This window comes from Sturnira hondurensis, unplaced genomic scaffold (assembly GCF_014824575.4).
Source record: "Sturnira hondurensis isolate 20B ecotype Veracruz unplaced genomic scaffold, ASM1482457v3 Scaffold0001221, whole genome shotgun sequence".
Taxonomy (NCBI): Eukaryota; Metazoa; Chordata; class Mammalia; order Chiroptera; family Phyllostomidae; genus Sturnira; species Sturnira hondurensis.
Genome location: NW_028073852.1, coordinates 4,463,418 through 4,483,317, shown reverse-complemented (window position 1 = coordinate 4,483,317; position 19,900 = coordinate 4,463,418). Strand labels below are relative to the sequence as shown.

The 19,900-nt window shown below is 52.8% G+C and overlaps 2 protein-coding genes across 4 annotated transcripts; one reads left to right on the top strand and one right to left on the bottom strand.

Annotated features, from left to right (window-relative positions):
* The first annotated feature begins 1,109 nt into the window (after positions 1 to 1,109).
* On the top strand, positions 1,110 to 15,018 carry ARMC7 (armadillo repeat containing 7). 3 transcript variants are annotated; one of them, XM_037065916.1, is made up of 4 exons: positions 1,110 to 2,896; positions 2,991 to 3,134; positions 13,399 to 13,518; positions 14,198 to 14,285. In XM_037065916.1, the coding sequence occupies exons 1-3, from the start codon at positions 2,806 to 2,808 to the stop codon at positions 13,515 to 13,517; spliced, it is 354 nt and encodes a 117-aa protein (XP_036921811.1). In that variant the 5' UTR covers positions 1,110 to 2,805; the 3' UTR covers position 13,518; positions 14,198 to 14,285. The 3 variants fall into 3 exon arrangements, with proteins under 3 accessions (XP_036921811.1, XP_036921801.1, XP_036921820.1); XM_037065906.1 differs by lacking the exon at positions 13,399 to 13,518 and having other exon boundaries at positions 14,198 to 15,018; XM_037065925.1 differs by lacking the exon at positions 13,399 to 13,518 and having other exon boundaries at positions 2,991 to 3,070; positions 14,198 to 14,338.
* A 744-nt stretch (positions 15,019 to 15,762) lies between these two features.
* Positions 15,763 to 17,399, bottom strand: NT5C (5', 3'-nucleotidase, cytosolic). Its single transcript, XM_037065891.1, has 5 exons — positions 17,150 to 17,399; positions 16,728 to 16,828; positions 16,598 to 16,658; positions 16,278 to 16,392; positions 15,763 to 16,163 (listed from the first exon to the last, which is right to left on the bottom strand). Exons 1-5 carry the CDS (start codon positions 17,339 to 17,341, stop codon positions 15,997 to 15,999), a joined length of 636 nt encoding a protein of 211 aa, XP_036921786.1. The 5' UTR covers positions 17,342 to 17,399; the 3' UTR covers positions 15,763 to 15,996.
* Between the last annotated feature and the right edge of the window lie 2,501 nt (positions 17,400 to 19,900).

Sequence of the window (19,900 nt, the reverse complement as noted above, 5' to 3'; positions counted from 1 at the left end):
CCGCTTCCTGTGAGCTTGGCTGGGGCCGCTCACACCCAAGACCTTGTTTGTTGATTCAGGTTCAACCAGGCTCCAACAAGAAAACCTTATCAGGAGATTGATTTTATTTTCATGACCCAACTTTAGCCTTCTTCTTCCACATGTCCAGCTGGCATGAGTAAGCATCCTTCAGAATGTCCCTGTGTTCTTCAGGACCCTGTGACGGGTGCCCCCTTATGGCCAAAGAAGGTAGTGCAGAGGCAAAGAAAAGGGTTCTTGGCTGGGATCATGGGGACCTGAATTCATGTTGGACTCTGCCATAATTTACTGTGTGACTTTGGGAAAGTTGTTCCCCACCACTGGGATTTTAAAAAGGAAGAAGCTGGCCAGGATAAGCTAAAGTCTCTTCCATTTTGAAAAGTCTGATCCTGAAGAACCCCACTGCCTCCCTGCTCCCTGTCCTGTCCTGTTTGGCTACCATCCAGAGTGTGAACTGAAGGGGAGAAGGTTGGACACATTTTACCAAGTCCTTTGTCCTCCATCCTAATGTAGTAGAAAAGGAGGGAGTTGGGGCTGGTAAGCAGGTACATGCTTTTGGTACTAGTAGCCACCAGGCTTTGAAATTGTATCCCCTAATAGGCCCACTTCCTTAAAACAGATTTAAAAAACATATTATTTAGCCCTGGTGGGTGGCTCAGTGGATTGAGTGCTGGACTGTGAACCAAGGGGACTCTGGTTCAATTCCCAGCTAGGACACATGCCTGAGTTGCAGGCCAGGTTCCCAGTAGGGGGCGCACGAGAAACAACCACACATGGATGTTTCTTTCCTCCTTTCCCCTCTCTCTGGAAAAAAAAAAAATATATATATATATATATATATATATNATAAAAAAAAAAAAAAATATATATATATATATATATATATATATATATATATATATATAATTTTAAAAAGAGGGGGAGGGAGGAAGACAGAGAAACATCGATGTGAGAGAGAAACGTTGGTAGACTGCCTTTCATATGTGCCCTGACCGAGACAGAACCTGAAACTCAGGCCTGTGCCTTGACCGGGAATCAAACCAGTGACCCTTTGCCTTGACACCCAACCAACTGAGCCACACTGGTCAGGACAAAACAGATTTCTTTTAAGGAAAAAATATGATTACTCATCAACATTCAGCATAGAGAACTTGGCCCTCTGTCTACTGTAGCAATAGTTGCTAGGCTCTCCTCAACAAATATTTAAGCATCTACTGTGTGCCAGGAACTGGGCAGATAGGAGTGAGAAGTGGTTGCTACCCTCAGCACAAAACCAAGGACTGGGGCTTTCTCCCCAAGGAGGAAGGCTGCTGAGGCCTTGGGAGGAGACAAATGAGGGAAGATAGGTGGCCTGTCTGATTCCAGAAACCACTTAGCTGATTTCCTGAGAACCCTCTAGACAGGGTCTGGCACCGTTTCTGGGGAGCACAGGTTGGAGCTCTCTTCCATCCTGCCGCAAGCCCTGACCTTCTGGTCCCCAAGCCTTTGCTGCTGTCCAGCTAGAGGGAGAGAAGCCCCCTGGCCACCCTCGGCTGAGATGTACATCCCCCGGCCACATCGCTGCCCCAGAGAAGCTGAAGGGCCCGTTACGGGTCCTGGGGCCAGCACTATCACAGAGCAGCCACGGTACCCAAGCGTAACTCCTGCCCCAGGGGGTGTGCATAGGGCAGGGTCAGACCACAGGGACCTGAGCCCACGCCATGCGGGGCTTGTTCCCAATGGGACGGTGGTAGGATGGAGGATGGCCCAGGACCAAAGGCACATGGTCCTCGCCCTCAAGAAGCTCACCGCCCAAGCCTCCTTTACCCTCACGTTTTCAATCAGATGGTAGGGCGGCAGAACCACCTCCTGTCCTGGGGCTTTAGTCCCTGCACCTACGAGGTCTCCTTCGCATATCACCTTCCTGAGAAGCACCAAGAAAGAACAGGAACGAAGGGCTTCCACATCCAGGGCTGCTGCCCAACTCAAAAAGCTGCCAAAACAGGTACATTTAGGTGAATGCATGTTCCTACCACTTGTCGGTGCTGCCCAGCGCTCCCCGTCTACCTGGCTGCCAGAGCTTTACCCAGTTCACGAGATTTCTGGCCAGAGGTGGAAGACTCGGCTCGGGGCTGGGGAGCAGGGAGCACCAGGCTTGCACGGCTTTTTGGAAAAGCCGACCGGAAAGCATTGTCAAAGGACCCAGGGCGGGGGTGGGGAGCCGTGTTTGTACGCTCCAGAGGGGCGTCAGATGCTAGAGGATCTGGAGGTGGTTCTGTCTCCACAGCTACCCACACGTAAGCCCTCCGGCGCCTTTACGCTCCCAAGGACCCTGGAAAAGTCCCTCAAAGCATTCGCAGCCTTCCGCTGCCGGCCCGCGCTAAGGCGTGAAGCGAATTGCGCACGCGCGCCAAGCTCAGCGATAGCTCCGCCTCTGGTCCACCTCTGCCCGCCCCCTACCGCCCTCTGGGGCGGAGCTAAGTGCAGCTTCCGGCGAAAGCCTGGAACCAAGCGGAAAACCTTACCTACTAGCTAGGGCTTCGGTGGTGCTACTTCCTCCTCCATCTCGCAGTTGTTTCCGAGTCTCCTGCGCCTCAGGTTTCACGCCCATCTCCTACAAGGTCCTGATACCGCACCTCGTCCCAATTACAGCTGCAAATACCGCAGGGCCCGAGGCCGGGAAACGGACCCGTATCCCGTCCGGGTCCGCCCCTGCCCAGCGAGGCCCTGTGAGGTTCTGGCACACTGTTCCGGCCTCGTCTGCCACACTCCCCTGCCTGACCTCGGGGACCCTCTTCCACCCCGAACATGGCCCAGAAGCCGAAGGTAGACCCCCACATTGGACGGCTGGGATACCTGCAGGCGCTGGTCACGGAATTCCAGGAGACGGAGAGCCAAGGTGAGAGCGACAGGGTGAGGGTCAGGGGGCGGGGCAGCGGTCCGCCGTAGACCGTCGCCCCGGACCTTGCTCCAGTGCCGCTTTTCCGCTGCAGACGCCAAGGAGCAAGTCCTCGCCAACCTCGCTAACTTCGCCTATGACCCCAGCAACTACCAGTATCTGCGACAGCTGCAGGTCCTGGACTTATTCCTAGATTCGCTGTCGGAGGAGAACGAGAACCTGGTGGAGTTCGCTATCGGTAAGGACGGGGCCGGTCTTCCAGGCGCCCGGTGGCGGGCTGTGGCTAGAGAAGTGAGCGCAAGGTGATTCCTCGGGGAAGGGATCCCGGGCAGGCCGCCGCTCAGCGGCAGTGGCAGGCTTCGCCGGTCACAATGTCCAGGCCAGAGCCAGCTGGGGTCAGGCCTGCGACTCCCGCCCAGGACTCTCCCCGCAGGCCCGCCGTCCCTCCTGTTGAGAGATGAGATCGTAGCTGAGGTAATGGGTTGAAGCCACTTGGAGGGGGAAAAATTTAGTGCTCTTTTAAACAGCTTTATTTTAATGTGTCAATATTAAGCCATTTGGAATGGCTTGTCGTTCCTGTGGTTGTTACGGCCTAAGATCCATTAAGTCGTTCACTGGGCAGACATTTATTGGGCGTGAATAAGTGTGAGCGAGGGCTCTGAGTACCAGAGAGATGGCCAAAAGTCGGGAAAGGTCTTCACCCTCAAGGAGCTTCGATTCTAGGAGGGGCAGACAGATGGTGGGTGAGCAAACAAACCAAAAAGGGGAGACTCGGGAGGAAATAGAGGATGATGAGTAGAGCAATGGGAGACGGGGGCTGCTTCCGTTTGGGCCACGCCGGACAGGCATCCGAGGCAGAGGCACGACACGGGCGGGAGGCCGTAGGGCAGTAGGAGCCCCCGGGAAGGCCAACGCGTCCAGATTGTGGTGAGCGAAGCAGAGAGGGACACGGTGAGGCTAGCGAGGCGGCAGCACCAGGGCTTCCAGGGGCTCGGATCTCGGCCACGGGAGAGTTTGGAATTTATTCTGAGAGGAAAACGAAAATTCTTTTCCAGCATGCGTCTTTAGAAAAATACCATTTCTTCCCTGACTGGTGTTGCCCCATTGGTTGGGTGTCGTCCTGTAAAGCGCAAGGTCTTTGGTTCGGTTCCGGCTCTGGGCACATGAGCAGGTTGTGGGTTCAGCCCGGGGGTCGGAGTGCAGGTGAGAGGAACCCATTGCTGCTTCTCTCGCTCATCCATGTTTCCCTGCCTTTCTTTCTCCCTCCCTTCTAAAGATAAATAATATTTTTTTAATGTTAAATAAATAAAAAATAACATTTCTCTGTATAGTGAAAGTAATTTTATCTGTGTAGGGAAAGAAGCCTTTAATAATAATTCCGTTGTCACCTAATACCTACTTATGCAAATTTTTCTCATAGTTCCCAAAGGGACATTTTGGGGGGTTGGTTTGTGTAAACCAGGATCCATGCAATTCAATCTGGTTGTTACGTGCCTTAGATCTCAGTGTCTCTCTCTCTTTTAAAATAAATTTTGCATTTTAGAAGAGTTTTAGAAAAATTGCAAAGGTAATACAGACAGTTGCCATTTATGCCACACTCAGTTTCCCTATTATTAACATCTGACATTAGTGCTGTGCATTTGTTACATTTAATAAACTGATCTTAATACATTATTATTATTGTTATTATTATTATTATTACCTGAAGACCATACTTTATTCAGATTGTCTTAGTTCTAACCTAAGGTCTCTGTCCTGTTCAGGGTCCCATCCAGGACACTGCATTACTTTTACTTGTCACATCTCCCTAGGTTCCTCCTCTTACATTCTTAGTTTTCGTTTTTTGATAGTTTTGAGCAGTGCTGGGCAGGTATTTTGTAGACTGCCCCTCAATGGGAAGGTGGTACTTTTCTCACGATTGGACTGGTTTGGGGAGGACGGCCACAGAGCTGAAGCGCCCTGCGCAGCCCGTCAGAGCGGGGCCGTGCTCCTGGCATGGCTGACCACTTTTGCTGACAGCTTTGATGTCCTGGCGGAGGAAGAGTTTGTCAGGAGTGTCCACCTAAAGTCGCTGTTTTACCCCCCTTCCCTGTTGTACCTTCTGAAAGGAGGGTACATTGAGTAAATTGTCTCTCTTTTAGGCTTCTTTTTTTTTTTTCATGTTCCTTGCCAATAAACAACCATCGGCCCTGGCTGGTGTAGTTGAGTGGATTGAGCGCAGGCCTGTGAACCAAACAACCGCAGTTCGATTTACTCATTGTCAAAGGGCCCAGACCAGTTTTGTATAACGCCCACCTTCCAGATTGTCTGGCTGCCTCTTCATGGTGTTCGTTTGTTCCTCTGTCCCCTTGAATTTCCTGTAACCTAGAAATGAGATCGAAAGCCTTAACAGAGTCAAGAAATACTTTACTTTCTGAACACATCGGAGGTGAGTGTAATTTGAAATTTTGGAAGACCACCTAGGTCTGCCCCTAATGTTTGCAGTACAGGGGCTAGGGCACAGGTGGGGGTCGCCCCTCCGCCTCTCACCACAGCGGGCCTCGCACCTGTGTGTGGACATCCCAGCTCTGTTCACACCCCACACACACCTGCTTGCAGCCTCTCCTTGGACTTTGGAGTGTGCACACCCTCCTCGGGTTCCCCCTGGGAGTCAGGATCTAGGGAAGAGGCCCATGCAGCCATGGGCGGAGGCGCAGGCCCTGGAGCCCCGGGTGTGGGAACGCCGGCCTTTGGGCGGGTTCCTGGGATTTTCCAACCTGTCGAGGAGACCGGAGTGAGCCCCTCCAGCAGGGCCGGGCAGGCACAGCAGCACCCAGGTCTGATAGAGCAGTGCTAGCTCCGTCCCTGACTGTCTGGAAGGTTATTATGCTAAATAAATATTCTAAAAAATTGGTACTTTAAGATGTTCGCCAGTGTAAGTTCTCCACCCCCTCCCTTTTTATAACTCAGCTCCATAGCTTCTGATGTCTGCATGGTGACAGTGGCCCCTGCGGTACCATGCGGCCAGACCTCACCCGGCAGTGACGGAGCTCCTCCAACTCAAGCTTTTGACCCCGGAAAAATCTTGCCTAAAAAGAGCAGTCACCCAGGAAAAGTTTTTACAGGACAAGAGGCGACTTTCCCCAGGCAGGAGCGTTCTGAGACCCTGGCGCACTGAGCTGGGCCTGAGCACCTGCCCTCCTGGGCGGCTTCCCAGCCTTACTTCTCCCAGATGCCTTTTTCTCCTTTTTTCTTCCTCCTTGTTCCCAGACTGAGGACCAGAGCAAGGTCCTCAGTCCCAGGAGCAGTAGCTTTCTCAGCTATCCCTTCATAGGATCCTCTCGGATTACATTTCTCTCATTTATTGTGTGTAACTTAAAAGGAGAGGCCCAGTGGTACTTAGAAGCGGATTTTGTCACTGCTGTCGTTTTCTCTTACTGTGCCTGGCGCTGATTCTGTGTTGAAGGGCCGTGTGCTGCCCTTGTGAGTTTTGAGTCTTTCGTCTCTGGTGGCAGGCCAGAGATGGTGATCGCGGTGAGGGCGGAGTGCAGCGTTGCGCAGCGTTGCTTATCTGTTGTGTCCTGAATGCCCTGGCCTTTTGGTCTGGACAGAAGGTCCCAAAAGGCGCAGGGTCCTGGCTGTGACGTGGCTCCGCAGCCCGGAGTGGGCTTGACTCTGCAACAGCTGGCAGAGAGGAGGGCTGGGTAGGGTTAGATTGCCCATGACCGTGGCTTACAGAACCAATACCTAATGGTTGTTTTGTTTTATAAAGATTTCATTTATTTACTTTTAATAAATATTTATTTTATTTATTTATTATTTACTTATTTTATTTATCTTTAGAGGGAAAGGGAAGGAGAGAGGGAGAGAAATACCAATGTATGGTTGCCTCTCACGTGTTCCCTGTTGGGAACTGGCCTGCAACCCAGACATGCTCCCCCACTGGGAATCAAACTGCGGTTGTTTGGTTCACAGGCCTGCACTCAATCCACTCAACTACACCAGCCAGGGCCGATGGTTGTTTATTGGCAAGGAACATGAATGAATTTGGTCAGAGCTAGGCTTTGGGATCGGGCAGGCTTGGGCTTGAGTCTTGGCTGCTCTACTTAAGTCCTGGCGTGTGATTTCCCTCCTCCCACTGTCTGCTCAAGGGGCAGTATGAGTGCCCACCTCGAAGAGGGATGGGAGGTAAGTGACTTGGAGTGTCTGTAGCTGCAGGCCCCCCAGGTCCTCGGAGCCCCCTTGGGGATAAACAGTTCCCTCGTGTCCTGGAGAGGTGTGGTGGGTGGGATCGCCACCTCTCAAGGGAACCGTCTCTGTGCTCCGGGGAGTCTTCCCTTCTGGGAAAACACCATCCGGTGGTAGGGAAAGCTAGGAAAGTTGATCTGGAGCAGGTTCAGGCAGAGTGAGCCTGGCCGTGACACTAACGCCATGCTCAGCCTCTCAGCTGCGACACTGGCGCTGTCCCACTGGCTAGGACCTGTGATGATAGCTGCACCAGTGGAGCCCCTTCTGTGTGCCATGCACTGGTCTCCTGCGCTTTATCCTGTGGACCCTGAAACAGCGCCAAGAGCAGGTGGGCTCATAGCAGGCATTTTCCAACAGTGAATCTGAGGCTTCAGAGGAGGGTTGCTCAGAGGTTTAAAGCTCAGAGGTTAAAAGAGCACCGGACCTGGGTCTTAGACCCAAGGCTGTCAGGTTCCAGAAGCTGCTCCCGTGGCCACTTTCCTGCCACCTTTCCTGGATGCCGACCCCATGCCCACTGTGTGCCCTCCTGACTGCCTGCAAGGTCTCTGAATTTGTCACCGACTGCAAGGTGTGCAGAACTGGGCCCTCTTCACATGTGAAGAGACAACACCTCGCTGAGGTTCTGTCCATTGTCTGAGGCTCAAAGTTGACCCCAGTCTTCTGGATCCAAACTCTGTGCCCAGGGGACTCAGCTGCCAGAGCCAGGCGCAAAGTCCAGCGAATGCTCATCCCTGAATCTTTGTGTCCGGTGCGTCCCAGAGTATCCCGGAGACGGTTCTGGGGCAAGTCACCCCTGGCGCAGGTGTTTACGAGGAACTGCCACCAGGAGATGGTCCTGCTTACGCCAGGATGGGGGGTGGGAAGTGGGTGTGTTATGAGAGCCACATATGAAGCCAGGAGCTCTGCAAATACTTGAGTGAGTGTTCCAAGCTTGTGCCCCCAATAAAAACTCTGGCAGCCTTCGGCATTAAGTTGGAAATGCTTGCCCAAAGCACCACTGGCTCACTCTCAGACGTCCTGTGTGCGGCGTGTGCACACCTCCACCATCCTAGATGCTGTATGCGGACATGCAGGGACCAGAAGAGCATTCTCTACTTCTGTGAAAACTGGTTAATCCTAGGATATCACAGAATACTTGGCAGTCTTGGTACTAAAACTGAGTTCAAGTAGGTTGCCTCCCAGAATGCAGATTAAAAGCCCTTTCCTTGTATGCTGTTTTCTTCAATACACGTAGCTGCCACCAGGTGGTGGTGGCGTGCAGAAAAAGGTTGGTAGATCCTCAGGGGCCTCCCTTTGGTTGTTTTACTTCATCTTTTTATGGTGTTTTTCCCATTGACATTTAGTCCTCTTATACCCCACTTCTGCCCAGCAGTCTCCTCACTGCTGTCCATATCCACAAGTCCTTTTCGTTTTTGCCCAGCCCCTCCACCCCCCTCTGTCATCTGCCCTCCATCCGTGAGCCTGCCCCCATTTTCCTTGTTCAGTATGTTCATGAGATTCCACATATGAATGAGATCCTACAGGATTTGTCTTTCTCTGACTGGCTTATCTCACTTAACATAATGTTCTCCAGGTCCATCCATGTTGTAACAGAGGTAAAATTTTCTGCTTTTTTACAGCCGGGTAGTATTCCACTGGGTAAAGTCCCGTCCTCGTTTGAGCCACTCACCTGCTGGTGGGCACCTGGGCTGCTTCCACATCTTCGCGATCGCAAATAACACTGCAGTGAACCTCGGGGTGCTTATGTTCTTTCGAATCAGCATTTTGGGTCCCTTTCCAATGTCTTGCTCTTTCCCTTCTCCTTCTGGCGCCCCTGTGACGTGAGTGTTGGGTTGCTTGAAGTTGTCCCAGAGGCTCCTTACACTATCCTTGCTTTATTGGTTTCTTTTTTCTTCTTGCTTTTCTGTTGGTTGTTTTTGCTTCCTTATGTTCCAAACCTTTGATTTGATTCTTTGGCTTCATCCACTCTACTGTTGTTCCCTGTAAGTTCTTTATTTTATTTTTTTAAGATTTTATTTATTTATCTTTAGAGGGGAAGGAAAGGAGAGAAGGAAAGAAATACCAATATATGGTTGCCTCTCATGAGGCCCCTGCTGGGAACTGGCCTGCAACCCAGGCATGTGCCCTGACTGGGAATTGAACCGTGATCGTGTGGTTCGCAGGCCCGCACTCAATCCACTGAGCTACACCAGCCAGGGCTGTTCTTTATTTCCATTAATGTATCTTTCATTTCTGACTCGATCTATTTTATGCTGCTGGGGTCCTCACTAAGCTCCCTGAGCATCCTTATAACCCGTGTGTTGAACTCTGCATCTGATAGGTTCATTATCTCCATCATTTCTTTTTTTTTAAATATTTTATTTATTTAAATTTAGAGGGGAAGGGAAGGAGAGAGGGAGAGAAGTATCAATGTATGGTTGCCTTTCTTGAGTCCCCTGCCCGGAACTGGCCTGCAACCCAGTCATGTGCCCCGACTGGGAATCGAACCACGATCATATGGTTTGCAGGCCCGTGCTCAATCCACTGAGCTACTCCAGCCAGGACTGATTATCTCCATTTCATTTGGCTCTTTCTGGAGTTTTGATCTGTTCTTTCACTTTGGTCATGTTTCTTTGTCTTATCATTTTGGCAGCCTCCCTGTGTTTGTTTCTATGTATTAGGTAGAGCTGCTTCAACTCCATCGCTTGGTTGTATGGCCTAAGGTAGTGGGTGTTCTGTAAGGTCCATGGCACCCCTATAACCCTAGCTGGGTACTGGAAGTGTGCCCTTCATGTGGGCTAAGTACACCCTCCTCTTGTAGCTGAGCCTTGGTTGCTGTTGGCAGGTCAGTGGGAGGGATTCACCCAGGCCAGTCAGCTGCAAGGACTGGCTGTGACCACCGACCACCAACCTCCACCTTCTGTGGTGGTTCAGCTGTGCAGGGGCAGCAGGGTGATGTTGCTCCAACATTGTCTGTAGCTGTCCGCTGGGTGTGCAGGCTCTAGAGTTTCCGGGGTGGTTCAGGCCAAGGTCAGCCCCGCCCGTGTTCTGCCCAGGGCCACCCTGCCTGAGCTGTGAAGCAGTCTGAGATGGCTGCTATTTGTGCTGGGCTCGGAGGTTTACAGGATAAGCCAAGCTGTGAATCTAGGCTGGCTCTTGCTGGTGCCAGGCCTGGGGTCAATACCGTGTGGGGGCTGGGGCCTGGGGGGCTGGGAGCTCACTGTGGTGAGCTTTTCCTTGTTTACTAGGATTTAGGAAGTTGTGAAGCATGAGCCAAGAGAAGCCACTCATGTGGAAAAGTCTCTTAACTGTTTGGGCGGGCCTGTAAGTTGGGTGGGACAGAGTCTCAGGGGATCTCCAGGGCAAGGCAAAGTGTTAGCCAGGTTGATGGAGTCTCAGGTTTGGCACCTGACTTCGATTCAGCACGGTTTCTGGTGGTTTTGGGTGATGGTGGTTCTATATTTTAGTTGTAATTTTGATGCAATTGTGCCAGGAGGTGAGCTGTGCTCGCCCATGCTGGCATCCTGACCAGAAGTGCAAAGCAGGGTTTCAGGGCCCCTCTTGGGAAAACAGTATTTAGTAAAATTGAAGATAGGCGTATCCCACGAGCTGGCAGTTACGTTCATAAGGTTAGGGCGAATGTATATCCAGACACGTGTGCAGAAATGCCATGGCAACACTGTCTGCCGCAGCCCCAAACTAGAAACAGTAGACAGTAGAATGGATACCAACATTGTGGGATATTGATACTAGACACAACACCACAGTGTGATTCCATTTCTGCAAAGTCCAAAACAGGCAGACATGAACTATAGTGTGTAGGGATGTATGTGTAAAAATGATTTTTTAATTAAAAATATAAAAAGTTCTGCTTACGAAAACCCCTCTGTTGTTAAATTCTTCCAAACCAGGAAGATGTTTCCCTCCGAGGGAGAGAATTGGATCAGGGAGGGACACAGGAAGGCTTCTGGATCGCCGACAATGTTTTTGTTCCTGACCTCAGTGCTGGTCACGCAGGCGTGTGCTCTGTCATTGTTCACCTCTGCTGTGTGTGTCAGCCCTTTTCGCCAGCATCTGGGACCGCGAACAGGTACATTCTTTGTCCACAGCCACTGTGTGCCAGGAAAGGGCCTCCATCGCGTTACCTAATCCTCTCTACCCAGTTGACCGATGAAACCGAGGCTTAGAGAAGTCGAGTTGCTGCTCTGGTCCCGAGTCCTCAGTGCGGTCCTGGGGTTCTGACCGGATCCGCCCGCCACAGAGCCCCGGCTCCAGGCTCCGGGCATCCATCTCTCTGCTTCAGAGGAAACTCCTCAGCTGTGTGCCCGTGGCAGGATTCCCCTTACAAGAATGAGATGATGCCCAGGTTTTCCCCCACTGCTCCTCCCTCACTAGGTCAGCAGCTGCCCTTGCCTGGACAAGGGCCACCTCCTCCATCCCTCCCTGTTGGGATTTACAAGCGTTTAAATCATATGTGAATCCTTTTTCTCCTGTTCTACATATGTGGTAGTATGCTGTATCAGTATTCTTTTTTCTTTTTTTAAAGATTGTATTTATTTTACAGAGAAGGGAGGGAGAGAGGGAGAGAGACATCAGTGTGTAGTTGCATCTTGCACACCCCCTACCAAGGACCTGGCCCGCAGCCCAGGCATGTGCCCTGACTGGGAATCAAACTGGCAACCCTTTGGTTTGCAGGCTGCCACTCAATCCACTAGGATACTCTGGCCAGGGTGCTATATCAGTATTCTGCTTTTTTTTTTTTAACTCAGCAACATATCTCGACACACCTGCAGTGTCAATCCATAAGGAGCTGCCTCATGCTGTGTACGTGCACAGAGCGGCGTGGTAGTCCGTGGCCAGGAGGGGCCGAGGGTTAGCCAGCCCCTTAGGGATGCGGGTTCAGCTGGTTTCCATTTTGCTCTCCCAAGCAGCGTTTCAGTGGATGACCTTGTTTTTGTGTCGTTTCTCACTTGTGGGACTGTGTCCAGAGGATGAATTTCCAGAAGTGGAATTCATCAGTTGAGGTCGAAACTGTATTACAAGGTGTTTAAGGCAGTCCCCTTGCGTTCCTGTCTCCCCCCCAGTCCTCCCCCCACAGAGAACCAGGGAATGTGAGCACACGTACCCCCGCCCCTCCTTCTGCATAGGGGTAGCTCTCCTGAGGCACTGTTCTGTCCCTCAAACTTGAAATTCCAGCAAGAACCATTCTCGAGAAGCTGAAGTGAAACCCAAGAGCACAGAGTCCCAGATGAAGGTGCCGTCTCAGGACGGGTTGCGGACAGCCCCGAGCCCCTGGGTGGCTGCGTCCTCAGACATAGTGATGTCTTGGGCCCTTCCCTCCAGGGGTCCACCCAGCCCCCAGGCGCCAGGTGCTGGCCAAGCCTTTGTCCCCATGACCTCATCTAATCCCTGGGACAGCCCATAGGCCCCCTGTCCCTACCTGCAGCAGTGCCCTACCTGCTGTGTAGCCCAAGGTCCCCTCCCTGATCTCTCGGAGCCTCCAGCCTTCTCGTCCCAGGGTGCTCTTGGGGTTCCTCTTTTGCCTTGGGGGTGGGGGGGGGGGAAGGTTCCGTGGCTCCCTGTGTCTAGAGCACCCTTTTGCCTCTTGTTCTCTGGCCTGTCTGGTTTGTCCAGGGCATGTTGACCAGCCAGTCGGGACTTGTTCTCCTTTTTGCTTGGTCGCCATTTTTAAAATCGCAGCAGGGTTAACACAAGGTGGCGGTGCCATGATGGCGGGAAGCCCCATCCACGCAGAGGAAGTCGGCTGCCGGCCAGAGGAGCCACGCAGGGCACTGCACCAGGGCAGGGCGGCGCTGTCCGCCGGGCAGAAGGGCTGCCAAACGAAGGGGGCAGAGCTCGTGGACCTGGTGCCAGAGCCGGGTCTGGCCACACTGCCTGGGCCATGGCTGCCTGGACCCAGAACCACAGTTCTCACTCTGGCCTCCTTTTTTGCCTCCAGCGCCCTGGTAACAGTGATGTGAAAATGACACTGAAACCCTCTACCCGCTCAGTAAGTTACACTGTGTCCCTGGTGTGGTGTGTGGCCGAGCCGCGAGTGGTGCCGTACCGGTCGGTCAGCACAGAAAGGGGTGCGCAGTACTTTGTAAAGTGAACACAGTTGGCTTAGGAAAAAGGGAAGTGCCGGGTTTTTATGAAGGAGGTATTTACACACTTAAAATTATGGAATGAAAAGAAATGCTAAAGGTCTGGGTGAGGGGATTAAAATGGTTTATACGTTGACTTACAATATTTCTGGCTTTTTAAGAAAATTGTATTTTTTTTTAAGAGAGAGAGAGAGAGAGACATTGATTTGCTATTCCACGTATTTATGCATTCGTTGGTTGCTTCCCGTATGTGCCCTGACTGGGGATCCAACTCACCACCTCAGTGTTGGAATGACGCTCTTACCAGCTAGGGTACCTGGCCAGGGCTAATGTTTTTAGCTTTACTGAAGTAAAATTGACACACAGTAAACTGTACATACTTAACAGGGTACACTTTAGTAAGTCTTGACCTATATATACCCGTGAAACCATCATCTTACCTATACTTTAAAATTCTTTTATTTTTATTTTATTTTTTTTTAAAGATTTTATTTATTTATCTTAGAGGGGAAGGGAAGGAGAGAGAGAGAGAGAAATATCAATGTATGGTTGCCTCTCGTGCGTCCCCTGCCAGGAACTGGGAACTGGCCTGCAACCCAGGCATGTGCCCTGACTGCGAATCGAACCGCGATCATCTGGTTCCCAGTCCCGAGCTCAATCCACTGAGCTACACCAGCCAGGGCTAAAATTCTTTTAAAGATATATTATGGGTTTTGTTTTTGTGTTTACTCTTAAAAAGGGGAGTGGGGGAAGTACATCAACCACCGAACTGGCCAGACCAAAAGGGTGCCCACTTCCAGAAGGCTAGGCTGCGACAGGCAGGCAGGCAGGCAGGCCTTGCTGGAACCCTGTAAGGGCGCGCTGGAGACTAGAAGGACTTTGCATCCCTTGTCCCTGGGGCACCTCGTCCCAGGCCTGGGCCCTCCCCTGGACTCTGGGCAGAGGGGGAGGAAGGAGGGGGCGGCCCAGGCTTACCCTGCTCTCCCCGCAGGAGGCCTCTGCAACCTGTGCTCCGACAAGGCCAACAGGGAGCACATCCTGCAGGCGGGGGGCATCCCTCTCATCACCAACTGCCTGTCCAGTCCCAGCGAGGAGACTGTGCTGTCCGCCGTCACCACGCTCATGTACCTAAGCTCGCCGGGCTCCGGCGCCCACCCCGACCTGACGGCGTTGCCCGTGGTCCAGTGCATGCTGCGCTTCTCTCTCTCAGCCAACGCGAGGCTCCGGAACCTGGCACAGATCTTCCTGGAAGACTTCTGCTCCCCAAGCCTGGTGGCCGAAGCACGCCGCCGGCCAGCCCACTCTGCCCTGGGTATCCCCCTGCCAAGGACTGAGGCCCCACAGCAGTCCTGATGCAAGGAGACCCTGAGACTGTGGTTCTCTTACTGCCAGAGACCAGCCCGACATCCTGGTGGGGCTTAGGAAGCAGAGGCCGACAGCTCCCAGTGAGCACTTTCTCCCTAAATGGTGCCTTTTCGGCCATTTTAAAGGTGAGTTTTCTCAGCCTGACAGGTGTTTACACTGTGATGAAAGGCATTAGGAGATGAGTTGAGGAAGACAGATATTGAGACACATGAGAAGGAAACCAAAAGCAGTGCCATTTTCATAGGTAGGCACGCTCACCAGGGGGAGGCGAAGGCCCTGCCTCCTGCTCCACCCCACTGCCAGGCCCTCACCCTCGTGTGGAAGCAACCGCTCCCTCCATCCAGACGCTTTTGCAGGTGGTTCTCCCGAGAGAAGCTGGGCTGGGGCTTAGAAACACTGCCCAAGCTTGAGGAGGGAGGCACAGTTCCTAACAGGAGTGTCTGGGGCAATTCTGAAGAATGGGAATGAGCAGCCTCATTATTAAAACTACCTCCAGGGTCTTGGAGGCTGGGTGCCTGCCTCACAAGCTGTCCGGGTTGGGCGTCGGGCATGGTGGATGCGGGCCTGGAGAACTCCATAGCCCAGGATTAACCAATTATCCACACAGGCCTATCTGCCAGGCACTATGGGAGGGCTTCACAGACAAGCAAGTGGTCCCTGCTGTTGAGCAATACAGCCCAGTGACTGTTATTTAACATGGCATCAGGCGTTCAGACCAAGGCCACGCAGGTGATGACATCAGGACACAGGCACAGACTCTTGGAGCAGCATCTTCTCCCCCATGCCCGGGCCCCCACTCTGCCATCAGGGTTAAGTAAAAGGGAGTCCCTGCCCCTGAAAGTGTGTCTCAGGCTCGAGGGCTTCAGGGATACAAGAGGGGTGCTTAGGAGACAGAGGACCAGGCCCTGACAGTCTGGCTTGTAGTCCACGGTGTATGCTGATCAGCACAGGGGAAGGGGTGAGGGATAGCCATGGAAGGCTGGGGTTCAGGAGTAATGGGGAGCCCTGGTCATTTGCAATCCCTAAGACTGACCACCTACATGACGAAGGAAAGGCATCCAGGGGGTGTGGAGGTGGCAGAACCTAGGACCACTGGAGACAGGAAGGGGAAGGCCTCTTCCACCAACCTCCATTCCAACACCAGCCCTTGGGCTCCTGCCCCTTTACTTTCCCAAATAAAGGGTCTGAACAGAGCAGCGAGCCAAGTGTTTTATTCCAAGGTTCCTGACTGACCTCCCACCGTGCTTCCAGGCCAGCCATCTCAGGAGGTGCCAGGTGGCTGGCCTGAGAGGAGAGGTCACTGTGTCTCCCTGCTCCCCAGTGCTGGGTTCACTGCCACGTCACATGCGCCGTCACTCACTCCGCTCTGCTGGGGTTCCCAGCAGAGAACAGCCAGTTCCCACCAGTTGGCCAGCCTTCCCTCCTTCAGCTCCTGTCCACAGCCCTGGGCCCTGGCTGCCGTTTGCTGTCTATGATCTCCCTCCAGTTGTCACTCCAGGAGAGCAGACGTCTCCTCGTGGGGGGCAGGGCCAGGTGCTGGTTGTGGTAACAGGTGAACAAGATGTGCTCCCAGCTTGGGGTCTCCTCTTGGCCTGGGACATGGAGAAAGGCAGTGAGCATGTAGTCTGCAATCTGGTTATATTTGCTCCCTCTCCCTAAACCCAGGAAGGTCAGATGCCTGGCTGTTGCCAAGGAAGAGATCCAACCTTGAATGGTGTCCTTGTCATCAATGAGCAGGTCCCCCAAGACCACCGTCTTGTCCCTAGTCATGATAATGCGCTCCACAAACTGGGGCCCCAGGTGCCTCTCCACCCAGTGGTACTGTGGAGAGAGCACAGGTCTGTCAGTAGGGCCTGACGGGCCCCTGAACTCAGGGTCGATGAGAAAGTAGGTGGGTGGGGTCTGTGGCCCATGACAGATGCAGCTCCCCTCTCCCCACCCCACACGCCCTGCGTTTCCGCTGGTTTATTTTAAGATCATAACTTAGGAAGCTAGGTGTGTCTAGGACATGCTGGGGCGGCCGCACCTTCTCTCCCACACAGTGGTCAAACTTCAGCAGAGGGCTGGTGCAGATGAAGACCTCGGTGCTGCAGGGAAGGGGCTAGTTAGACAGGGAGGTGCTGGCCCCTGCTCCCCGCCCTCTCTCCCCTCCTCACTCCTTCAGGGCGTTCATCTGCTGCATGGCTTCCACAGCTCCAGGGATGGGTTCCAAGTCTAGGAAAAAGCCAGGAGCTTCATACACACTGGCGACTTTGTCCTGAAAGAGAGCGTTCTCATCCTGACTTCTGCCTCGGCAGATCTACCCCAGCGAGGATCTCAAAGGTGGGGGGCGGGCTCTTCTTATCCTGGGATTAACTGTGTATTCTTAAGCTTTGTTCACTTGAAACGGGAAGACAGTGTCTCGGTAAGTGAATCAGAGACCTACTGCCCCAGGGTGGGCCTTCTTACTCCTAAGTGTCCTGCGGGGTCGGAGCTCCCCTCCCGGAGACGGGGGTCGAGGATCCCTCTTCCAGGATCCTATGGGGGGGGCGGGCCTCCCAGGGTGCCCCGCTCTGCACCCGCCACCTCCACGCCCTACCGCCAGGTCCGGTCGCAGGGCTCCGTACTGCTCCCCAGCGAAGAAGCCGCGGCGCTCGGCCAGGGGCACGTGCGGCTCCCCGGGGAAGCGGCGGCAGAACGCCCGCAGGAGACCAGCCTCGAAGTCGGCCAGCACACCGTCCATGTCCACCAGCACCCGCACGGGCCGTCCGTGCTGCGTCGCCGTCGCCATCGCGGGAGGGCAGGAACCGCGAAAGCGAAGAGGAACTGGCCGCCGCGGCGCCACTTCCGGAAGGGCGGTGGCAACTCCCGTGGATTCCCCTGTGCCCCGCCCACCCGCAGCAGGGGAGGTCTATGCGCGGGAAGGCTGGGAGATTGCCTTTCCGGTCTTCAGCTGCCGCAGGCGTCCCCGGGATGCAAAATACTGAGAATCCTCTTCTAACGTGGAGCAGAGGCTGCTTAGACCGGGGCGGCTGGCTCCCCCTTTCCTAGGATCCACGCCGCCAGTCCTTGCTTGCAGAGCGTGGAGACGCCTCGGACCCGGAACCGAGCTCCGGAGAAAGGAAGGTTCGGACCTGCCGATTTGGAACGCGGGAGCTTCTACTTAAAACACACAACCCCACGTTGCAGACGATTTCCGTCAAGCTCACGTCACCGGGACTGCCCTTCTCTGTGAAACTGGCGCCTCTAGAACCGGCAATTAGATCCCCCGGTTTAAAAAATGCTGGATATTGCTAACTTTTGTTAACTCCCCCTTTTGTAGATTTCAAGCAATTTCCTGACTACGTTCACTGTATAGTTCACTGTATAGTTCACTGTATAGTCCCCAAGAGCGCCCGATACTGCCAAACCAATGCAGCAGAAGCGTTACAAAGAGGAGCGTCTCATTCTGTGGGGACCGAATTGAAGAAGCGTTTAAGAGGTGGAGGAAGCGAGGTGAAGGGATTAGCCAAACCGCTTACTCGTATGGCGTGACCCTTGGACGAGGACATCAGTGTGGTGATAGCCTGGGGGGTGGGGGGGCTGCCGGGTGGAGGTGGCAAAGGAGTAAATAGAAGGGACAACTGTAACAGTCTAAACAATAAAACATAAAGGAAAAAAAGAAGTAGACCTTATTGCATAAGCAGTAAATACTGAGAACTTGGCTGTTTTTCCTCCTTCACACTAAACCACTTAAGTCACATGAACTGGGTAAAAGTCCAAAATATCCATGCCAGTCATTATTTTGAGGTTATTCAACTTGGGGGGGGGGCGGCGGGAGGGAGGTGGGGAGGCCTGGGGGTGGGCTGGGGTGGGAGTAAAAGGCAGAAAACTGTACTTGAGTAACAATTAAAATTTTAAAAAAATTTATTCAACCCTGACTGGTATAGCTCGGTGGGTTGAGCCAGGCCTGAGAACCAAAGGGTCACCAGTTCAATTCCCAGTTAGGGCACATGCCTGGGTTGTGGGCAGGGTCTCCAGTAGGGAGCGTGAGAGAGGCAACCACACATTGATGTTTCTCCCTTTCCCCTCTAAAAATTAAAAAATGTTAAAAAAGATTATTCAACTCCTTTCTAGACCCTAAGCTTTCTAACTGGAAAAGTTAACACAAACCTTTAGCAAACATGTTTACATGATTTCTGAAAACTTTATGTAATGTTGATAGTAAAATGACAGGCAGAACTGCCCGTCCTTCCCTCAGAACACCTTTAACTTGTAGCAGTTATTTTCTGCTGTAAAAAATTAGGATCCGCCTCCAGAACCCCTTTTGATGAGGCATTTCTCTCCACAGAATTAACTTCAAATCACAAGCCATACACAAATCAAGGACACCTCTTTCCCAGGAGCCCCTGCTTCCAAAGTTACACTAGATCCCAAAAGCAAGAAAAACTCGACACGCACAGCCTGTGAATACCCTTACTCTTCCCACAGAGATGCCCAATGGTCCCAATGAGCCTGTGGTCACACAGCACACTCATCTCAGTCCTGAAAGGGGTTTAGAGGTGACCTACTTCAAAGGGGTGACACTTGGTATGTTCGGAATTCAAGTCCCAAAGGACAAGCCAACAGAATACAGCTGGTCAGTAGCACTGTTGTTGCTGGAAGTCAGGTCTTAATAATGCTCAGTTTAGACACTTAACATGTTGACCTGGAACTTTCTCCGTAGAACCCAGCAGTCCCGCGTCACTCAAGGGGCCTCCCCTCCCCTCCCCCACCCTTCTAACCTTGTGGGTCCTTCCTTCCTCTGGGGCGCTCCTTTGCCCACCCACCATTGAGGAGCACCTTGCAGGCGTGAGGATTTGCGCCCAAAATACTTTGGCTAATAATTATTTTGACTGTCAATTCGTCGTCTTATGCCCGAATTTCATTACCACGGATGTCAAAGTGAGTCGTGGCTTTGGCACTTGGAACTCACTCGGCGAGTCTAAACCCCTGTCACTGCAGCTTCAGGTGGAGAGGAGCCCGCTGTCTCCAAGCCTTCTTCACTAGTTCACCTTGAGTGACTCTTCACAGCACCGAGCAACAGGACTTACCGTAAGGAGGAAAAAAGGCGCCCAAACAGGCAGAACACAGTCTCCAAAAGATGACACAGGACACACTATTTCAAAATTTGTACATCATTTACTTTAAGCGACAGTCCAGGATTGTGGAGTACAACACATGTTCTGGGGATGAGAATTTTCGTTTCACGGTCAAGCACCAGCGTCATGCACACAGCTTCAAGTCACCTACGAGCACTGCTGCCCAGCGGGGTCTGGTGGGGATGAAGACCCCTCCCCCGCCCCGCGTGGTCACCACCTGCGCTGGCGTC

What these genes read in the sequence shown, in the direction of transcription:
- ARMC7 (XM_037065906.1), top strand. Translation starts at nt 2,806, where the DNA reads ATGGCCCAGAAGCCGAAGGTAGACCCCCACATTGGACGGCTGGGATAC. An exon ending in CCAGGAGACGGAGAGCCAAG is followed by an intron (nt 2,897 to 2,990) that starts GTGAGAGCGACA and finishes TTTCCGCTGCAG; the next exon opens with ACGCCAAGGAGCAAGTCCTC. An exon ending in CCTGGTGGAGTTCGCTATCG is followed by an intron (nt 3,135 to 14,197) that starts GTAAGGACGGGG and finishes CTCTCCCCGCAG; the next exon opens with GAGGCCTCTGCAACCTGTGC.
- NT5C (XM_037065891.1), bottom strand. Translation starts at nt 17,341, where the DNA reads ATGGCGACGGCGACGCAGCACGGACGGCCCGTGCGGGTGCTGGTGGAC. An exon ending in CCCTGCGACCGGACCTGGCG is followed by an intron (nt 16,829 to 17,149) that starts GTAGGGCGTGGA and finishes GCTCTCTTTCAG; the next exon opens with GACAAAGTCGCCAGTGTGTA. An exon ending in CAGATGAACGCCCTGAAGGA is followed by an intron (nt 16,659 to 16,727) that starts GTGAGGAGGGGA and finishes CCTTCCCTGCAG; the next exon opens with CACCGAGGTCTTCATCTGCA.